Raw genomic sequence first — 19,928 nt, forward strand, 5'->3', positions numbered from 1 at the left:
TGAGAAACACTTTTTTAATGTCTTTTAAGCACAGGGAAAAAAATTAACATGTGAAACATCCGTAATGTAATAAGCCACTAAGAAAAGTAACATTGCAACAATGCACGCTACGATCCGATCGCTGTAAACAGAAGTGAAAACAAAATCGAGGCCGGTGCATTCTTTAACTGCCTTGTAGCGCAATGGTAGTGCTGCTGTTTTGCAGTAAGGAGTCTGTGGAAGATTTTGGGTTCGCTTCCCGGTTTCTCCCTGTGTGGATAGCGCTTTGAATACTGAAAACACCGGTATATCAATGTAATGAAGTATTATTATTCTTATGTGTCCAGCGCTCTCTCTCTCGCACGACTGTACAGTATGCGTGTGTGTGTCGCTCGCTCTCTCTCGCTCGCTGCACGTGTTCCTGCAGGCATACCAGTAAGTGAATGAAAAGATGGAACTCTGGTGGGAGCAACATACAACTGTCCGTGACTGAAAACTGGCTTTGGCAGATACATTCACATCTTTTTGAAAGTTTGGCCCTGTGCCTTATTAATTGTCATTGCAAAGGCAAATCTAACAGGAAATTGTCTTTGCTCAGATGCACGCGCAGGCTGTCTCTCAGCAGCATGCGAGCTCCCTCCCCCTCTGTCTCTCAGAAGCACGTGAGCCCTCTCTCTCTGTAACATTGCAGCAGTTGTATAAACACTTTTTTTTTAAATGAGTTTTAAGCACAGGGGAAAAAAAACGCAGGCTCCCTGCATGCGCAGGCTCTCTCTCTCTCTCTCTCTCTCTCTCTCTCTCTCTCTCTCTCTCTCTCTGTCTCTCAGCAGCACGCGAGCCTCCCCAGCCCTCTCTCTCTCTCAGCAGCACGCGAGCCCCCTCCCCCTCTGTCTCTCAGAAGCAGCCGAGCCCTCTCTCTCTGTAACATTGCAGCAGTTGTATAAACACTTTTTTTTTAAATGAGTTTTAAGCACAGGGGGAAAAAAAGGAACATTTGAACAAATCCAAACTTTATGTAAAAGCCAACCAAGATAGTAACATTGCAGGAGTTCACCATTTTTAATCAGGTGACTGACAGTAGTGGAGTCAGGCACAGAGAAGGTCAGCTGCTGAGAAAGCGTCTCGACTGTGGCAGGGCGGTGAAGCAGGTGAGACGCTAATGAAAAAGAGGCACAGGGCTTATTGGTTTTTAAAGACTGCTTCCTTCATTGTGTTTTAACTTCAGTTTGAAAGGATTGCGCGGCTCTCTCTTGCGCTGCCTGTGTGTGCCTGTGTCTCTCTGTGGCGCTGCCTCTGTGTGTGTGTGCGTGGCTCTCTCTCGCACGCTGCCTGTGTGTGCGCTTGTCTCTCTCTGGCGTTGCCTCTGTGTGTGTGTGTGCGTGGCTCTCTCTTGCGCTGCCTCTGTGTGTGTGCGCGGCTCTCTCTCACGCTGCCTCTGTGTGTGTGCATGGCTCTCTCTCGCACGCTGCCTGTGTGTGCGCTTGTCTCTCTCTGGCGTTGCCTCTGTGTGTGTGCGCGGCTCTCAATCTCGCGCTGCCTGTGTATGCCTCTGTCTCTCTCTGGCGTTGCCTCTGTGTGTGTGTGTGTGTGTGTGTGTGTGTGTGTGTGTGTGTGTGTGTGTGTGTGTGTGTGTGTGTGTGCCTCTGTCTCTCTGGCGCTGCCTCTGTGTGAACCAAGATTCCACTGAGGTTGACTAATGAAAAGTCAACGTGGCTCAGAGCTGCAAGTGGACTGTGGCACAGACAAACAGAAATGACGGCATGTTTTTCGAGGCGTCGCGTCCGAGTTGGTGGGCGTGGCTGTGATTTTTTCGTCGTATCCAATGGTCTAAGAGTTGGTGGGCGTGGCTCCTTCCTGCGTGCGCCATTGGCGTCTGTCTTGTCAGCCGTTTAGTGAATCCACGCCCCTTCTTCGTGCTTTCCATGGTTGGCTACTTGTCTTCTGGCTTAGTGAATTATATATATAGATGTTAAGAGTGTAAAAGTATTCAATTATTAACAAAAATTAATTTTTTGGGAAAATTATAATTATAATTTCCATCTAAAACTTGGGACAAAAACAAGGTAATTTCTTTTGTAGTACTCCAGGTGTAACTGCTGATTTTGGAGAAAAGTGTATAACTGTTTTAGTAGGATTTTCCCATGGGACGCTTGTTTGAAACTACGAATAATTCACTTAAGTGGACTGACAGCAAGGTTGTGTCCATTTTTTTTACTCTCTCACTTAATCACTTGATTTATACTGGACTCCAAGTGAGCGGTTATTTCCCAGATTTTGTGTTTTGGGGTCAATGAAGAAATTACAACACTGAGTTTTATATATTTTACTAAAATGTACTAAGCAGTTATATGGGGATAATATAGTTTTACTTTTAACAATATTTTCATCTTGATTTTCATTCTGCTTTTTCAGATGTTCTGGCTATTTAATTCATTATTTACTTATTAGTGGATCTGATGCTGAAGTAGTTACAACCTTTCATTTCAGTACACCTAACACAGCTGTTAATAGATGAGGACTGATCGCAACACTGAGGCTTTCTGATAGGCATTCAAAGGATTTTGTCCAAAATAATGTTAATTTGGTATACATCCAAAACATGTGGCTGGAGCTAGACTGCAATGTTCACAGGTTGGATCTTGTTTAAAATTGTCCCAAACATATTCAGGGCAAGATAAATCTGATTGATGAAAGATTTTAAGTTGAATGATTCAATGCTTTGCTCATATGGAGCTAGAGTGTATTGTATGCATAGCTGTCTTCCACTCCTTTCTGAGATATTAAGAGAAAGATCTTTCCCCACTGCACCCAAGAATCTTTGAAAGGAAGAGACTTTAATATGTTTTTATATATTATTGAGGTGCTGTCTGGGTATTGAAGACTGGTCAGTATTTCTTCTGGAATTGAGATGAGTGGGTGGTGTGGAAAATTGGGTAGGTTCCTTTTAGCTAAGTTTCTCATTTGAAAGTAGTTGGAAAATTAGTTCACTGGGAAGTTAAATTTAAAGCATAATTATTCATAAGATGCAAAGACATCATCTATATACAGTTCTCTAAGTGTTTTAAGCTCTGAGGTTTTCTAAAGGTTAAATACTGTGTAGGTTTGAGAGGGTAGAAAAGGGTGATTATCTTGTAGAGGTGTAACAGATAAAGCTTCTCTACCTTGAAGTGCTTCCTGCATTGGTTCCACATTCTGAGTGACTGATGGACAATTGGACAATTTGTATTTACGGGTGCACAAAGCAGGACATTTAAAGATGTACAGCAAGATTTTATTTCTATTGCAGTCCAGGCTTGTGTATATTCATCAATTTGTGTCAATGTCCATGTCTTTATAGCTTGTACGTATATTTGCCACCCAGTAATAAAACTGAAAGTTAAGTAGTGCCATGCCACCTTCTGCTTTAGGTCTTTGTAGAGTTGCCTTTTGATTGCGTGGATGTCACAAATTCCAGATGGTTTGTTAATGTATATATGGATGCTCTGAAATAGGAAAAGAAGCTTGGGAAGGATGTTCATCTTGGCAGTTTTGATTTTCCCTGCTAATGTGAGGTGGAGATCTTGTTTGATTTCTTTCCATACTGATGACAAAATTGTGTTTAAAAAGATCTTTTTATTTGCTTATGATGTTTATCCCTAGATATTTAAACTGTTCTGAGAAAATAAATGGATAGATATCCAGTCTAGTATTGTGTGCTAGAAAGTTCACTGAAAAAAGCAGACTTGTATTCAAATTGATTTTGAGTCCAGATATCTTCTGAAATTCTGCAAGTGCATTAAGGACTACTGGTAAGGATATTTGTGAATCTGATATACACAGTACCGTATCATCTGCATATACTGTAGTTATATTTTCTGTTCAAGCCCTTCTCTGATATTCTCCTTTATCCCTAATGAATTTCTAAAGTGAATGAGCAATGGCTCAATGGCAACTGCAAACAGCAACCTTGTCAATTACCATGTTCCAGTTTGAAGTAGTTTGAGATAACCTAGTTAATACAAATAGAGGATTCTGGATTGGTATAAAGTAGTCTTATCCTGGCACACATATTTTAGCCAAACACAAATTTGTGCATTGTGGTGTATAGGTAGTCCCATTCAACCAAGTCAAATCGGGTTAGGGTACGATGCTGACTCAAATCAATAGGTCGCAGGTTCTACTCCAACCGCTTCCCTGAATGATTATTTTGAGTAGTACCCTAATCTGATTTCTTTTTCTTTGGTTATATTCTTGAATGAAAGCACACTTGTTTTGTTATACATGTACCTTTTGTGAAAGTGTTTATGTGATATTTGGACTTCAGTCTTCACACAATATACATTTCTTGTCAAATTGTTGTCATTAGTACTATAACATGAAAAAAAATTCTATTTTAGGTATGTGTTCAACATTTCTTGCACTTCTCACATTTCCTATCATCCTACATTTACATAGATTGTTGTAGACACGGAACACACATGAAATGCATGTGTTCCAAATAACGATATATTATTTACACTGTACAACTCCAGGCACCTCACATCCAAATAAACAAGACTTGAGCTGGAAGAACTTTTTTCCCAAGTTGAGCCTGTGGCGGTGGGGGGATGGGATAGCAGGCTGCTTGTTGCTTGTGCTGATCTACACATTTACGAAACAAAAGACGCTAACGGCGAGGTGCGAAAGAATTTAAGGTGGCCAGGAATTACGTGTTTTTGGTATGCTTCAAGGCTTCTAGTATTAAGGTCTGGGGAGTTTCCTGCCCATGGACCCAAAGGTTTGATGTTTTGTTCCCCAAGCTACTTAGTTATCACTTTTGCTTTATGGCATGGTGCTTCATCATGCTGGAAAAGGCATTGTTCGTCACCAAACTTTTCTTGGATGGTTGGGAGAAGTGAAAACTTTGTGAAAACCAATACTTGTGTCATTCTCAAAACTTTTGGCCACGACTGTAGTTTGTAGTGGTTAGTGATATAACTTGTTTGTAAGGATGGTCAACCTAAATACTGTATATTTTATATAGGATGGCCCTTATTGGAAATGGCTGTACACTTTCCACAGAGAAAAGTTACATTTTTTTTGTATTTATTGGGAGAAAAAGAGTGATCATACTGTGTAAGTGATATAACTATAATGTGTTATTTTACTTTATACTTCTCTCTAGTATACTTGATATAAATTCTGTAAAAAAAAAAAAAATTAGATCAAAGCATGCAGTATATTTAAACAAATTCTTGTTTTAATATAATTATAAATTTCAAGTACTTGCTAGTGAAAATATGCCCTCATGTTAATGAATTAGGCTAATATTATTTTTTATGGCATTTTCCTTTAAGGTAAACAGACACAAATGTGAGTGGCATCAACAGTTTAGGATTGACCTTTTAACTACTGGGTTATTTTTTTTTTTTTTGCAGGGCTTGCACTTGATCTCCTGTTTGCTGTAACAAGTGGTCTTGCTCCATCATACCTGTTTTTTGCTGCTTCTCGATTTCTTGTGGGTATTATGAATGGAGGGATGTCTTTGGTTTCCTTTGTACTATTTAATGAGTATGTGGGCAGTGCATACTGGGCGCTAACAGGTATTGTGAAATACTGTATTATATCTGTTTTAAACACAACAGTTTGAACACCCCTTAATTAAATATGTCAGTGTCATTTTTGCATTAACTTGGTTTACTTCATAGTGCGAATGAAAGCATCTATAACTTGTATGAAAATTCATATTAGTCGTTTTTAGTTCTACTTGGCAACATGGACAACCAAAAATAGCTAAAATAGTTTAACCTTATATATTATGAAAATGTTATCATGGATGTGAAAATTGTGACATTATGAACAGGTACAGTAACTGAGTTGGTGTAACAGTGTTGTGTACAGTATATAGCAAATACTTATTTCATAAATATATATCAGTCCATAATGTAGTAATAAATCCATGCGACATTTCGTTTTGAAATTCAATAATATGGGCTACATTGTTAAGAAATTTGTATTTCTTTGGGATGCTCCCTTTCACTAGTGGTGATATTTTGATATCATAGATCAAGGAATAGCACAATAAACATTCATATTTGGCAGAATTTTATTTTTGGATCAATATATTGAGATGTTCTTGTTTTTGATAATTTTAATATAGATTGAGTGCATATTGTGATAACAAGTGTAAATAAAAAAATCTACTGTAATGGGGACTTAAGCTGTGTATTTAAAAAAATGAATCAAGAATACTTGCATACTAAAACTTAATTCAATTGCAGTGCATCTCAAAAGTGACTCAGCCCTTTACAGTTTGTACTCAGGAGCCAGATTAACTGCAGTAAGGTGGGGGTAGCTTTTGAATTTTGGTATTTAGTCATATCACCAGTAAGAAATCATTCAGGTACACAGCCCCATTCATTTCATGTCCTTACACAGAGAAGCCAGCGACTATTCCAAGTCAATAAGCTGTATCTTGTCCAGTTGAACAAAATTAGAACTCCTTTGGTGCACATCTTGACAAAGTGCTTTATAAATTCAATTTCTTCTTCATCTTCTTCTTCAATATTAGAGAGAACTATTCTGTAATTTAAATGTCCTGAGTTCTTCTGCTGTTGCATTCTAAGGGGTGTGGGGGGGGGGGGGGGGGCACAAATTACTGATTAGAAAGATATAGCCCTGAGCAAGTGTATGAGCAGGCACCAATGGTGTTATAACTTAGATCCACTCGTGGAGGTGAGCAGAGGGTGTGAGAGAGGGAACGGTTACCAGCACTCTCTGATTGGTTATAAGTTGGGGTAGTTTTTCTTTAGCTCATCTGGATAAGGTATTATTTACCAACTTTAAAGTGAAAGGGTCACTGCCTGCATCTCTAGTGGAAGATATGAAATCATGAGGGAAAGGACCCTGAATAATCATTTGCCAATGCCATAGTGTGTAGTCTTCTTTCCCTCTGTTAGACATACCTGCTTATCTTTACTGTTGTGGAAAAATCATGCAAGCCTTCACACTCTGACTTCCATTGTGAGGTTTCACTTCCAGTGCAATACTTGTTAAGCTGTCCATTTTTCACAACACTAGGTTGTACAGAGGTCTTTTTTGTGCCACTTCAGTTTCTTTCAGTCAGTGAATTCCATTTAGGAAAGAACATTTGACTTTCTCCTGGCAAGCCAAGTTAGTGCAATGTACAGTGTGGTAGTGAAAGTACGGTATATTCTCAATAAGTAACGGTGACATTTGAAGTGTCGAAAATGAAGAGAAATGAGATGCAAGTTCAGATTCGAGTTACATAATACATTAAGCCGTATGGACCAAACTAAAAAGAGTTTAAGACAGTAGAAACCTCAAAGTTAAACGTGATTGCTTAAAATTACTTTTTCAAGGTTTTAGGATCAGAAAAGATGAAAATCTGAATATTTTTAACATTTTGTCTGGTGCTAGTAGCATAGACAAACATCTCTGTACATACTGTACCTAGCAGGGTTTTAGAGACTATTTAGTATCTAACGAAAAGCATTGTGGGCAGGCCAACTAAGAGATAATGTGGCTATAATATTCTACATTCAAATATAATGCGAGAAGCACCTATCGCAATAATCATGTCTGTCTGTCTGTCTGTCTGTCTGCACGAAACAACCTTTCAACCTGTGGAAAGATTTTGTTGAAATTTGTCACACATTTATACTTTAAAAAATTTTGTCAAGTGTTCAGCTTTCAATTAAATATCTCAAACAGATAGTGCTCTACAAAATTTTGAAATTTCAAAATCTCCCATTGAAAAGCATTAGTAAATTTGCAAGCTTATCAGTCTTAAAACAGAGAAATATTCTGTGCCACTTCAACTACAAATTAGTTTATTGTTTTAAATTTGCCTTGACAGCCATTACACCATCTTGTATATTTTTCGCTTTTATTCCTCCGAGAGTCACCTGAATGTCCAATGCAAGTGAATCAGATGCTGTGAAAAGGACAGGCACAAGCAGCCCATACAGCAGCACCCTTCTCTTGCTGCTTTAGATAAATTAACCATAAATGTACAAAAAAAGAAATAAGAATGAATGAACAAAAATAATTTCTTTGCAGATTAAGAAGAAAAGGAGAACAATTAGGTATGCATATATAAGACTGAATTGACTAATTTTATCTGCACAAAATTATTATTATAAAGAACTGACATTATGTTTGAGCTTAATAATTACAAAGGAAAGGTGCAGCTCCTCTTGGTGATACAAAGAGCATGGATTTAGAAAGGGAGCTGCAGTTGATATGTAGGCTGAAGATCAGAGTCTCCGGCCATGCAACAATGACTGCAGTGTGGTAAACAAAGAGGCTGATTGTGCCACAAACAGCAGTGACTGGGCAGGATTACAGTTTGTGCATGGTGAAAGAGTTACTTAGTGGTATAACACATAACAGACTGAGCTGGGCTTATCTGGACCCAAAGAGCCACTTTTGCTTCTTTGTGTCTTCAGACTGGAATTTTTAAATCTTTAAGATTAGTGTCACCTTTGGTATTCCTGTTTTACAACAAATCAGTTCCTTTCCAAGTTCTTATTTATTTATATAATCTTAATGAATTACTATGTCTTAATTATTAATAATAAATAGATGTGCATTTTATTTTTTCTTTTGGTAATTATTGGGTACTACTCTGTTGGGTTTACTTTGAAAAATGTTATATTTAAAAAAATGGAACAGTAAGTCACAGACCCTCCACCACTAGCACATATGGGTCAATGCCATTTTTTTTACACTGCTTGAATTGGAATCTGCTGTATAAGAAAGCTGTTATGCTACCATAAGCCCATTTAGGCTACATTTTTAACTACACTAAATTGTAAAGTAATGTTAAAAACCATGTTTTTAATGTAGTTTGCAAACACATATAATTGCATTCTATTGATAATGTTGGTTTTGAATGGGACTCATTGTTACAAAAATATTTAATAAACAAAAATGAAATAAATGACTCTTGGGTGAAGTAACTAAAATATGAAGTACTTCAGCTATCATAATGCCGAACAGACCTGAAAGTTAAACCATGCATACATTTTCTCACTTGTTTTGTTTGTGCTCATCTCTTTAGGTTCCCTGGCTAACATCTTTTTTGCACTTGGAATCTCCATTTATGCATTATTGGGCTATTTTATCCAGTCCTGGAGAATTCTGGCTCTTACTGTGAATGTGCTGGCTGTACTTGTGCTTTCATTATCACTGTAAGTTTTAAAAATTGTAACTTTTTATTGTGGTAGGTGCTATTGCTCTGTGCTTACTGATTTGACTGTCTGCTATTTGAAAGAAAAACATTGAAGTACTTATTTGTGGTCTTACTAGCATTTAGCCATCATTAAGCTGGTTTACATTCAGATAAAAAGAGCCTAAAGATATATATCAATAATGAAATTTATCTCCTTGGAGATAAAGCATTTTAATCTTATGCTGTTTTAACTTAATAGGTAAAAAAATTGTTCTCAATTAAAATTTTGTGACTATTTTGTGTTGCCCAAAGTATAAGTATATAATATAGTAATTAATTAACATTTTAAATATTCAGTTTATCGTTTTTTTAGCTTAGTTTTCTACATGTTTTTAAGAGAGTTATTAACATATTCACAGTGCAAAAGCACACAAAAATCAGTAATTGTTTACTAAATGTATGTGTGTGTGTATATTGTAGAAAGATGTTTGGAGGTTTAATATTATTTTAAAAGTGGAATTTTACATTTTGTAATTTGATCTTTTCCTTCTTCGATATTAATAACAAGTTTTATATGTCCTTTCCCTATAACTCATCAGGACTCTACTTATTACACATCTGCCTCAATGTATTGATTACTGGTCTTCCCAGCTCTTTAGGTTGGAAGGCAGTTTCCATAATACTACAGTAAATAGTTCTCTGAAACATTTAAATTCAGAATAATTAAAGGTATTATTTTTATAGTGCTCTTAACTCAGAACAATCCTACCTCTTGCACAAATTTCCAGCTGTGAAGATATGAGCACAATGATTATGGTGAACATACAATAAAACAGCAGTTTTCAATATGATTAATATAAAATTATAACAAGTCAATTAACATTAACATTCTACATTATGTGTGACATCCAAAATTATACTGGCACAGTGTCCAGGTGTTGTTCCTGCCTTGAACGCTTAGACTGCTGTAGTATGCTCTTGCTTCCCTGGATAAGTGTGTTATAAAAATGGATAAATGATTTTTTACAGTTGAGTTATGGTCAGTTGATAGTGAAGTAGAGGAAAGTAAAAATTCCAGTTAGCAGCTTTCCTGGAGAAAATAAACTCTCACGAGAGACAAAATTACAGTCCAAGTTAGGGTTCTGGTAATCTGCTCCAGCATATTCTGAGCATTGTAATTTGAAGGATAAATCCTTGTATTTTTGGATTCCAAGGCCCACATAGTCTTTCTCTATGACACTTCCCATTTACAGGAGTACTGTAGTATCATGGCAATGTATACAGTATCATAGGCTTCACGTGACACAGCAGGATACCAGGAAGAGAAACCGAATAGGGAAGAGTCGTAAAAGTTTGCAATGATTGTCAGTGTTGTATTTTTGTGGAAACAACTAAACAACTAGAAATGCAATATGTATAGCTATACCTGCACAACTTGGAATATTCTAAACTAAAGTACCGGGTCTTCATGTTGGATTTAAATGTGAATATGCTCGTCAGTTGGCAATTCATGGAGTAGTCACTGGGAAACAAATTTAAGGGATTGGACAGGAAAAAGGCTAATAACAAGCAATGATTAAAACCTAGAGAAGCTAGCAAGAACCAAGGCAAATAAAGCCAGAAATATTAAAACAGAAATCCTATTGGAAGGTAGGTAAAGCATGATGTCTTAACACTAAAATCTTGTAAAAAAAGTGCCCTGATCTTGAAAGGTAAGTGCAAAACAGTGTACTCCATATTCTAAAACAAACAGCAAGGAAGTACCAAAATAATGTCCCTGTCTTGACATATACAAGTACTAAGTGTCACAAACCCAAGCCGAACACAAACTGTTAGGGTATTAATGAGTTTCAAGATGGGTAAAACCCAGAATCTCAACAGAGCAGACAAATCAATACACAACTTTGGTGTGCTGTAGCTAAAATATCAACCTGATGCTGTTGTGTTATTATTAAATAAATAAATATGACACTTGAGGTGGAAGTAGAGGGTGCATTAATTTTCCACATAAAAAGTTGTATTCTAAAGTGAATTATCTTTTTATATATTTTTAAAAACCCTAGCATGTCTTTGAGTTTTAAAATGGAGATCAATTGGCTGGGGTTCATATATACCATGATTCTGAAGAGATTACTTCAATTTGAAAAATACAGAACTTATCCTTTAACAAAATGCAGTAACAAATGGAAATAACAACTGGTAGGTTTCTTAACGTTAGCATATTTTTCAGCATTGTATGTGCCTGTATTGTAGAATTTGTTGTTTAAATTAACATGAATTCCGCTGTGATCACTTAACATAACGTAAATTTGCCTCTCTTACTAGTGCTGATTTTGGGCATATAGTTAATCCAAAAACATTGCAATGCATGTGAATAAATACCTGCTTTACAAACTTGGCTGTTTTTTACATTTAGCTTTATTGTATGTTTTCTGTGTGGAATTTTATCTGGGTATAATTTTGTTGAACTATGTATACACATTAAAATGCTCCTCTGGTGTCCTTATCATGCCCAGAGGGAGACTACATTGAGAGTGTGCTGTACTTGCGTGCATTACCCTGTAGGATTAAGAGGTTTTTTTTTTTTTTTTTTCCCTTTGATAGTTGTGTTTATTGGCTCCACACTGGTTACTGCAATTCATTTCTTGCCAACTCTGTGTGTGGTTTAATGACCAAAGCACAAGTTAATTTAAACCTTTTTCTACTTTTTTTTATTATTATTTTTTCATATTTGCAGTTGCTCTCCAGTCAGCTGTTAGGCTTACTCTGATTGACTGGAACTTATGTGAGCTGTGTTATACAAAACATGTTGCATTTGTATCTGTATATATTTGTTTATACAATTTTTGTTTTTAATGCATACTTTGTGTGGGTTTTAGTTTTTTTTAATGAATCTTTTTTCAGTTTTTCACTGAGGTTTCTTCAAAAATAAAAAAGATGTAATTTTATTATATATATACAGTACTGTGCAAAAGGCAGGTTTTAGGCAGGTGTGAAAAAATGCTGTAAGCAAAGAATGCTTTCAAAAATGGAAGTGTTAATCATTTATTTTCATCAATCAACAAAATGCAGTGAATGAACAAAACAGAAATCTAAATCAAATCAATATTTGGTGTGACCACCCCTTGCCTTCAAAACAGCATCAATTCTTCTAGGTACATTTGCACACATTTTTTGAAGGAACTTGGCTGGTAGGTTGTTCCAAACATCTTGGAGAACTAACCACAGATCTTCGGTGGATGTAGGCTTCCTCACATCCTTCTGTCTCTTCATGTAATCCCAGACACACTCGATGATGTTGAGATCAGGGCTCTGTGGGGGCCATACCATCACTTCCAGGACTTCTTGTTCTTCTTTACGCTGAAGATAGTTCTTAATGACTTTGGCTGTATATTTGGGGTCGTTGTCCTGCTGCAGAATAAATTTGGGGACAATCATAAGCCTCCCTGATGGCATTGCATGATGGATAAGTATCTGCCTGTATTTCTCAGCATTGAGAACACCATTAATCCTGACCAAATCTCCAACTCCATTTGCAGAAATGCAGCCCCAAACGTTCAAGGAACCTCCACCATGCTTCACTGTTGCCTGCGGACACTCATTATTGTACCGCTCTCCAGCCCTTCGACGAACAAACTGCCTTCTGCTATGGCCAAATATTTCAAATTTTGACTCATCAGTCCAGAGCACCTGCTGCCATTTTTCTGCACCCCAGTTCCTATGTTTTCGTGCATACGTGAGTCACTTGGCCTTGTTTCCACGTCGGAGGTATGACTTTTTGGCTGCAACTCTTCCATGAAGACCACTTCTGGCCAGACTTCTCTGGACAGTAGATGGGTTTACCTGGGTCCCACTGGTTTCTGCCAGTTCTGAGCTGATGGCACTGCTGGACATCTTCCGATTTCGAAGGGTAATAAGCTTGATGTGTCTTTCATCTGCTGCACTAAGTTTCCTTGGCCGACCACTGCATCTACGATCCTCAACATTGCCCGTTTCTTTGTGCTTCTTCAAAAGAGCTTGAACAGCACATCTTGAAACCCCAGTCTGCTTTGAAACATTTGTCTGGGAGAGACCTTGCTGATGCAGTATAACTACCTTGTGTCTTGTTGCTGTGCTCAATCTTGCCATGACATGAAACTGTCTTCCACAACCTCACCTTGGTAGCAGAGTTTAGCTGTTCCTCACCCAGTTTTAAGCCTCCTACACAGCTGTGTCTGTTTCAGTTAATGACTGTGTTTCAACCTACGTGTGACATTGATGATCATTGGCACCTGTTTGGTATAATTGGTTGATCATACACCTGACTATAATCCTACAAAATCCTTGACTTTGTGCAAGTGTACCTATAAGAATTGATGCTGGTTTGAAGGCAAAAGGTAGTAACACCAAATATTGATTTGATTTAGATTTTTCTTTTGTTCGCTCACTTTGCATTTTGTAAATGGATAACAATAAACAATCATTATTTATATTTTTGAAAGCATTCTTTGTTTACAGCATTTCTTCACACCTGCCTAAAACTTTTGCACAGTACTGTGTGTGTATATATATATATATATATATATATATATATATATATATATATATATATATATATATATATATATATATATATATACAGTGGAACCTCGGGTCACGACCATAATTTGTTCCAAAACTCTGGTCGTAACCTGATTTGTAAAGTAATTTCCCCCATAGGATTGTATGTAAATACAGTGATCCCTCGCTATATCGCGCTTCGCCTTTCGCGGCTTCACTCTATCGCGGATTTTATATGTAAGCATATTTAAATATATATCGCAGATTTTTTGCTGGTTCGCGGATTTCTGAGGACAATGGGTCTTTTAATTTCTGGTACATGCTTCCTCAGTTGGTTTGCCCAGTTGATTTCATACAAGGGACACTATTGGCAGATGGCTGAGAAGCTACCCAACTTACTTTTCTTCTCTCTCTTGCGCTGACTTTCTCTGATCCTGACGTAGGGGGTGTGAGCAGGGGGGCTGTTCGCACACCTAGACGATACGGACGCTCGTCTAAAAATGCTGAAAGATTATCTTCACGTTGCTACCTTCTGTGTGCAGCTGCTTCCTGAAGCGACATGCTGCACGGTGCTTCGCATACTTAAAAGCTCAAAGGGCACGTATTGATTTTTCAGTTTGTTTCTCTCTCTCTCTCTCTCTCTCTCTCTCTCTGCTCCTGACGGAGGGGGTGTGAGCTGCCGCCTTCAACAGCTTTGTACCGGCGGTGCTTCGCATACTTAAAAGCCAAACAGCCCTATTGATTTGTTTGCTTTCCTCTCTGTTTCTGACAGGCTGTGCTCCTGACGCACACTCCTTTGAAGAGGAAGATATGTTTGCATTCTTTTAATTGTGAGACAGAACTGTCATCTCTGTCTTGTCATGGAGCACAGTTTAAACTTTTGAAAAAGAGACAAATGTTTGTTTGCAGTGTTTGAATAACATTCCTGTCTCTCTACAACCTCCTGTGTTTCTGCGCAAATCTGTGACCCAAGCATGACAATATAAAAATAACCATATAAACATATGGTTTCTACTTCGCGGATTTTCTTATTTCGCGGGTGGCTCTGGAACGCAACCCCCTGAGATGGAGGAGGGATTACTGTACAATTAATCCATTCCAGACCATACGAACTGTATATAAATATATATAAGATTTTTAAGCACAAATATAGTTAATTAAACCATAGAATGCACAGCATAATAGTAAACTAAATGTAAAAACACAGAGAAAACCTTGAACAACAGAGAAAACTAACATTGCAAGAACCGCTCGCTAAAAACACTTTTTTTTTTAATAAGTTTTAAGTACAGGGAAAAAAATAAACATTTGAAAAATCCGTAATTTAATAAACAACCAAGAAAAGTAACATTGCAACAATGCACGCTACGAACCGATCGCTGTAAACAGAAGTGAAGTGGAGGTTAATATCCAATAGAAAAAAGTCTTCATTAAATACAGCGAGGGTAAAACAATGCTCGAATCAGTCTCTTTAAAAACAAGCCCAGTGCATTCTTTAACTGCCTTCTTGGCCTTATACGGCCAAACCCCCCCCCCCCCCGTTCACTCGCTGCACAGGGAATGTACAGGGAGAGACTGAACACATGCGGAGATCTTCGGCGTGCACAGACTGAAAGGGAAACTGGCATGTTCTTATACCGAGTGTGTGGTCGTGAACAGATGCAAAAGTTTGGCGAACTTTTTGGTCGTAACCCGATTTGTACGTGTTCAGAGACGTTCGTGAACCGAGGTTCCACTGTATGTGTGTGCATATATATATATATATATATATATATATATATATATATACAATCATTCAGTACACTCCATAATGCTTGTGACAAAGACAATTAATTTTCCCCTTGATTACAAATCAAATAATTCAGATATGATTGAAGTGCATTTGCATACATTTCGGTTACACCATGTAACAACACTTTTTATACGTGATCCCCCCCATTTCAGGGCACCATAATTGTTCAGACATAGGAATATTTGTTATCTTAAAGTAGTCATATTTATTACTTTTAGCGGAGTAAACCAAGGAAAAATATGTCTCTGTCTTAAACATTATGGAGGGCTCCGTATAATTAATTCCTTGTCTATTGTTTTGCAGCCATTTGCTGTAGGAGGCACTGTATTTTTTCTAGTTATCATTTTGTTCAAATTGTATCTCTTAAATCTGAAATGTTTTGTACTGTGAATATTCTCCAATCATTCATAAGTCCATATAAAAAGTCTGATTGATGCATTAATGGAAAGTCCTTCAATAGAGAATTGCAATGCATCTAAGCATCATTTTTTTTTTTCACCCTTACAAATTACATAGTTTTGGAGCACCGATTAATTTTCCCATTTATTATAACCCTAGACATCAGATTTTTGTGTTTTTAAAAAAAAAAATAAAAATCTAACTCTTTGACTCCATATCTTTCTCACTACGCTTTCATGCAGTCTGTTTCTTTCTTCATCCCAATTTAGCATACATTTTTGTGGTGACTCCATCCCCACCACCAACAGCCTGCTTTTTCAGGTACTGTGATAGAATCATATCTCACGTGGATATTATGTTCTGTGTGTTATTAATTTATTGTTTTATATTAAAGGCTTAATAGCCAGAAGGTCTGAAAGTGCAAACCTATATGCAGCTGCACTGTAAGGCCTAGGTTAGCTATAATAATGCATCATTTAGTTCTGTTCAAGCTTATTCTGTTTCTTTTCCATATTGTGATACACATCTTTTATATGTACTTGTCCATATTGTGATACATATCATCTGTCATCTATATATGTTCATTAGTTAACCTCCTGTGTTATGATATGCTGTTTTAGTCTTTTGAAGGACTTTTTTTCCTAACTCTGCATGATTTCATTTATGTTCTGCAGTTTTATGGGGATATTTGTTTGACCAAAAGTAATTTGCAGTATGATACGAGACAAACATAATAAATTTTCATTTTGTTTGTTTCCATGCTCAGATTCATCCCTGAATCTCCTCGCTGGCTTTATTCTCAGGGGCGACTAACTGAAGCTGAAGCAGTTCTCAATTTTATTGCTAAGAAAAACAGAAAGCAAACATGTGTCCTGTCATTTAAACACTATTCTAAAAATCAGAAAGGGAATGTGTTAGATCTTATATGCCACAGGATTCTTCTGAAGCGTACATTAATCATGATGTATGCATGGTGAGTGAAGATTCAGAGTTTAATTGAGTATGAGAAGATCATTTTTTTATTTAAGAAAAAAAATATTTTTCTATTTAAGTATAGTTGTGTGTTGCACATTTTATGTTTTACATTGTTTTTTACACATTTATGTATATTGTAAGGTGTACAAGGTGGCAATGGAAAGGTGTACAAATTAATTGTCTAATCTAATTTTGAGATGAGAAAGCATTTGATAAACCTTTTTTTCATACCCCTTAATGTTAATTGTAAATGAGTAAGCTAGAGTTAAGAACTTATTAGAATGGTTACGCAGAATTTCAGGTTCAGTAGGAATAGCATGGCAATCTCCAAATTATTCTGGTTAATATCTAGAATAAATTGGTTTCAATAACTATTTTTCCTGTTTTTACTATTGAAATATATGGAGCACATCCACTCTTTGAAGGGAAAGCAACTCAGAAGCATGGGGACTTAAGAATGACCTTTTTACCACTTACAAATGGACCAAAAAGTAGTTGCTGCAGACTTGCAGGAGGGAAAGCTTCCTTGTTCACCAATTACAATAAGCAGAATGTGAAAGAATAAACTCTTTAACGGTTTTGGCAGCACTGCCTTCCTAAAGTATGTTTTTCCCCTCTTGAGAGACCAAAGGAATAAACATTTACAACGTTGCTTGAAGTTATCTTGCAAGATTGACTACTTTTCTAGGCTTTTACCATTTTGAGAACATCGTGCTAGCGCCTTACGAATGCCTTTGCAACTTTTTCTAAACTGATAGATATCAGCAGTATTCTTTCAAAAGTCTTCAGGAACTTGCTTGATTGTGGCAGTGTTCCCCTAGTTTCTGTATGCTGACAATTCCACTCTCATAGTGAGGGCCAAAGTTACTCCAATATATCAGTATATCCATATATGTAAACTGGTACAGATTGTCAAACAAAACAGCAAAACGGCTAAACCGACTGCAGGACTCCTACATATGCCTGTAATAGTGTTGCCTACCTGATGTGTGAAAAACTCAATCCTGAGTCAACACATGGAAAGATGTTGAACTACTAGACAATATTCCTGACCATGTACTCAGGGAAGATGTAGACCAGCAGAGGCAGATGTTCTCATTGACATTTTCAGCACCTCCCTGAGCCAAAGTGCTTTAAGGCTACCACCTTCAAACTAGTGGCAAAGAAGTCTAGTGTCATGTTTCAGTGACTACCAACCAATAGTGCTAACATTGATCATCATGAAGTTCTTTAAGAGGCTGGGCATGAAACACATGAAAGCTGAATTTCCCATCACACAGGGACCACTGTATTTCACTTATAATACAAACTGCTCCATGTAGAGTGCTATTTCCTCTGCCCTCTCCTGCTTGGCTTCAGCACCTCATTGTGCAACTGGGCTTTGCAGTTCCTAACTGGAAGGCCATAGAAAGCCCGCACTGGACATAACATCTCCTGCAATATCAAGCTGTGTACAGGTGCCTCCCAAAGTGGAATGTTTAGCCTAATTCTGTTCATGCTGTTGACCTATGACATCCCTGAAAAGTGCAGCTCAAACAGCATTATCAAGTTTACTGATGCCACCACAGTGGCGGACCTCGTAAAGAGCAGTGAAGAAACAGCATACTGGATGGAGATGGATCAGCTTACAGATTGCTGCAAGGTCAACAACCTGTCTCTAAATGTGGACAAAACAAAAAAGATTATTGTTGACTTCAGAAGGCCCAGAACCCACCACACCCCCATTCACATTGAGGGCTCCACAGTTCAGACAGTCAGAAGCACTAAATTCCTTGGTGTACACCTGTCGGAGAACCTCACATGGACTCTCAGTACTTCTACTGTGGTCTAGAAGGTGCAGCAGCATCTTTATTATCTACAGCAAGTAAGGAGGGTCAGACTTTCCCTCCCATGCTTATAACCTTCTACAAAGCCACCACAGAGAGTGTCCTGACCAATTGTATGACATTGTAATGTGTCAGATTGGAAGACCCTTCGGCAGGTTGTGTGCACTGTGGATAAAGTAAATCTTTCTGCCCTCCATCCAGGACATTTTTAAAAAATGCTGTATTTGCAATGCTTCCAGCATAGTGGATGACCTCTCCCATCCATCCCACAAACTGCTCTTCTACCATCTGACATAAGGTGCCAGCAAATCCTGACCAGATCTACCAGACTATTCAGTAGTTTCTTTCCATAGCCTATTGGACCACTGAGCAACCTTCTCCCTTTAAGTTCAATTCAGACTTTAATCACTGGACAACTTCAAAAGCTGCTGCTGTCTTTTGATAAAAATTAACTGCCTATTCTCTGTGACTTTTTAAAACATCTTGTGATGACATAAATGGTATATCTGCCCTGTTAAACTACTGCCACTGACCAATCATATGTTTCCTTATGTCCAATGTTGAACATTTACAAATGTCCTGGCTATGTGTATTGTATGTTGCACTGTTACATTGATTTTGCTGTGAAAATTGTACAGTATTATATAATTGCTTAATTGCACCTTTTTACAAATATATTTATGTATAATCCTCCTTGTATATGTCCCGCACTGCAGCAGTTAGAAGTATTTTGTTTTATGTTGCACCAGTGCCCTGGGGAACAGCATTTCGTGTCACTGTACTGTTCAGTAAAGTTCACTTGAACATGAAGTAATTAGTCTTCTTACCAGTACATCTGTTGACATATTTTAGGCATTTAAAATGTATTAATGCAAAGTGAAACATGTAAAGTGTAAAAATAATTATTTTTCATATGTAAATAAAAGCGAAAATTGTAGTGTCTTCATACAATGCATTCTTTAGGGTATTTGTTTTTACGCATTTATGCACTAGATTGTCAATTTCAAGTCCAACAGCCACAGATTGCCAATCCCAACTTCATTGTATAGAATTTTAAAAATGCACCTTCTTGCATAAGCTGAATTTTCAAACCTCTTGGTCAGAGTTCAAGTGTTGTGTGGTTATCTACAACCCCAAATCAGAAAAAGTTGGGACAGTGTGGAAAATGTGAATAAAAAAAGAAAAAATAAAGTTATAAATTCTCCTCAAATTTTATTTCATTGCAGACAGTATGAACACAAAATAATTCATGTTTTTTTTGTCA

At 37.3% G+C, this 19,928-nt stretch overlaps 1 protein-coding gene across 1 annotated transcript in view; it reads left to right on the forward strand.

Annotated features, from left to right (window-relative positions):
- The window catches only part of LOC114650832 (solute carrier family 22 member 15-like), a 55,109-nt gene that overhangs the window by 17,086 nt on the left and 18,095 nt on the right, over positions 1–19,928 (forward strand). Inside the window, exons 4-6 of the mRNA XM_028800719.2 lie at positions 5,376–5,540; positions 9,023–9,152; positions 16,630–16,836. Of these exons, the coding sequence (XP_028656552.1) occupies positions 5,376–5,540; positions 9,023–9,152; positions 16,630–16,836 (502 nt within the window). The remainder of the gene's footprint in view (positions 1–5,375; positions 5,541–9,022; positions 9,153–16,629; positions 16,837–19,928) is intronic.

This window comes from Erpetoichthys calabaricus, chromosome 4 (assembly GCF_900747795.2).
Source record: "Erpetoichthys calabaricus chromosome 4, fErpCal1.3, whole genome shotgun sequence".
Lineage (NCBI taxonomy): Eukaryota > Metazoa > Chordata > Cladistia > Polypteriformes > Polypteridae > Erpetoichthys > Erpetoichthys calabaricus.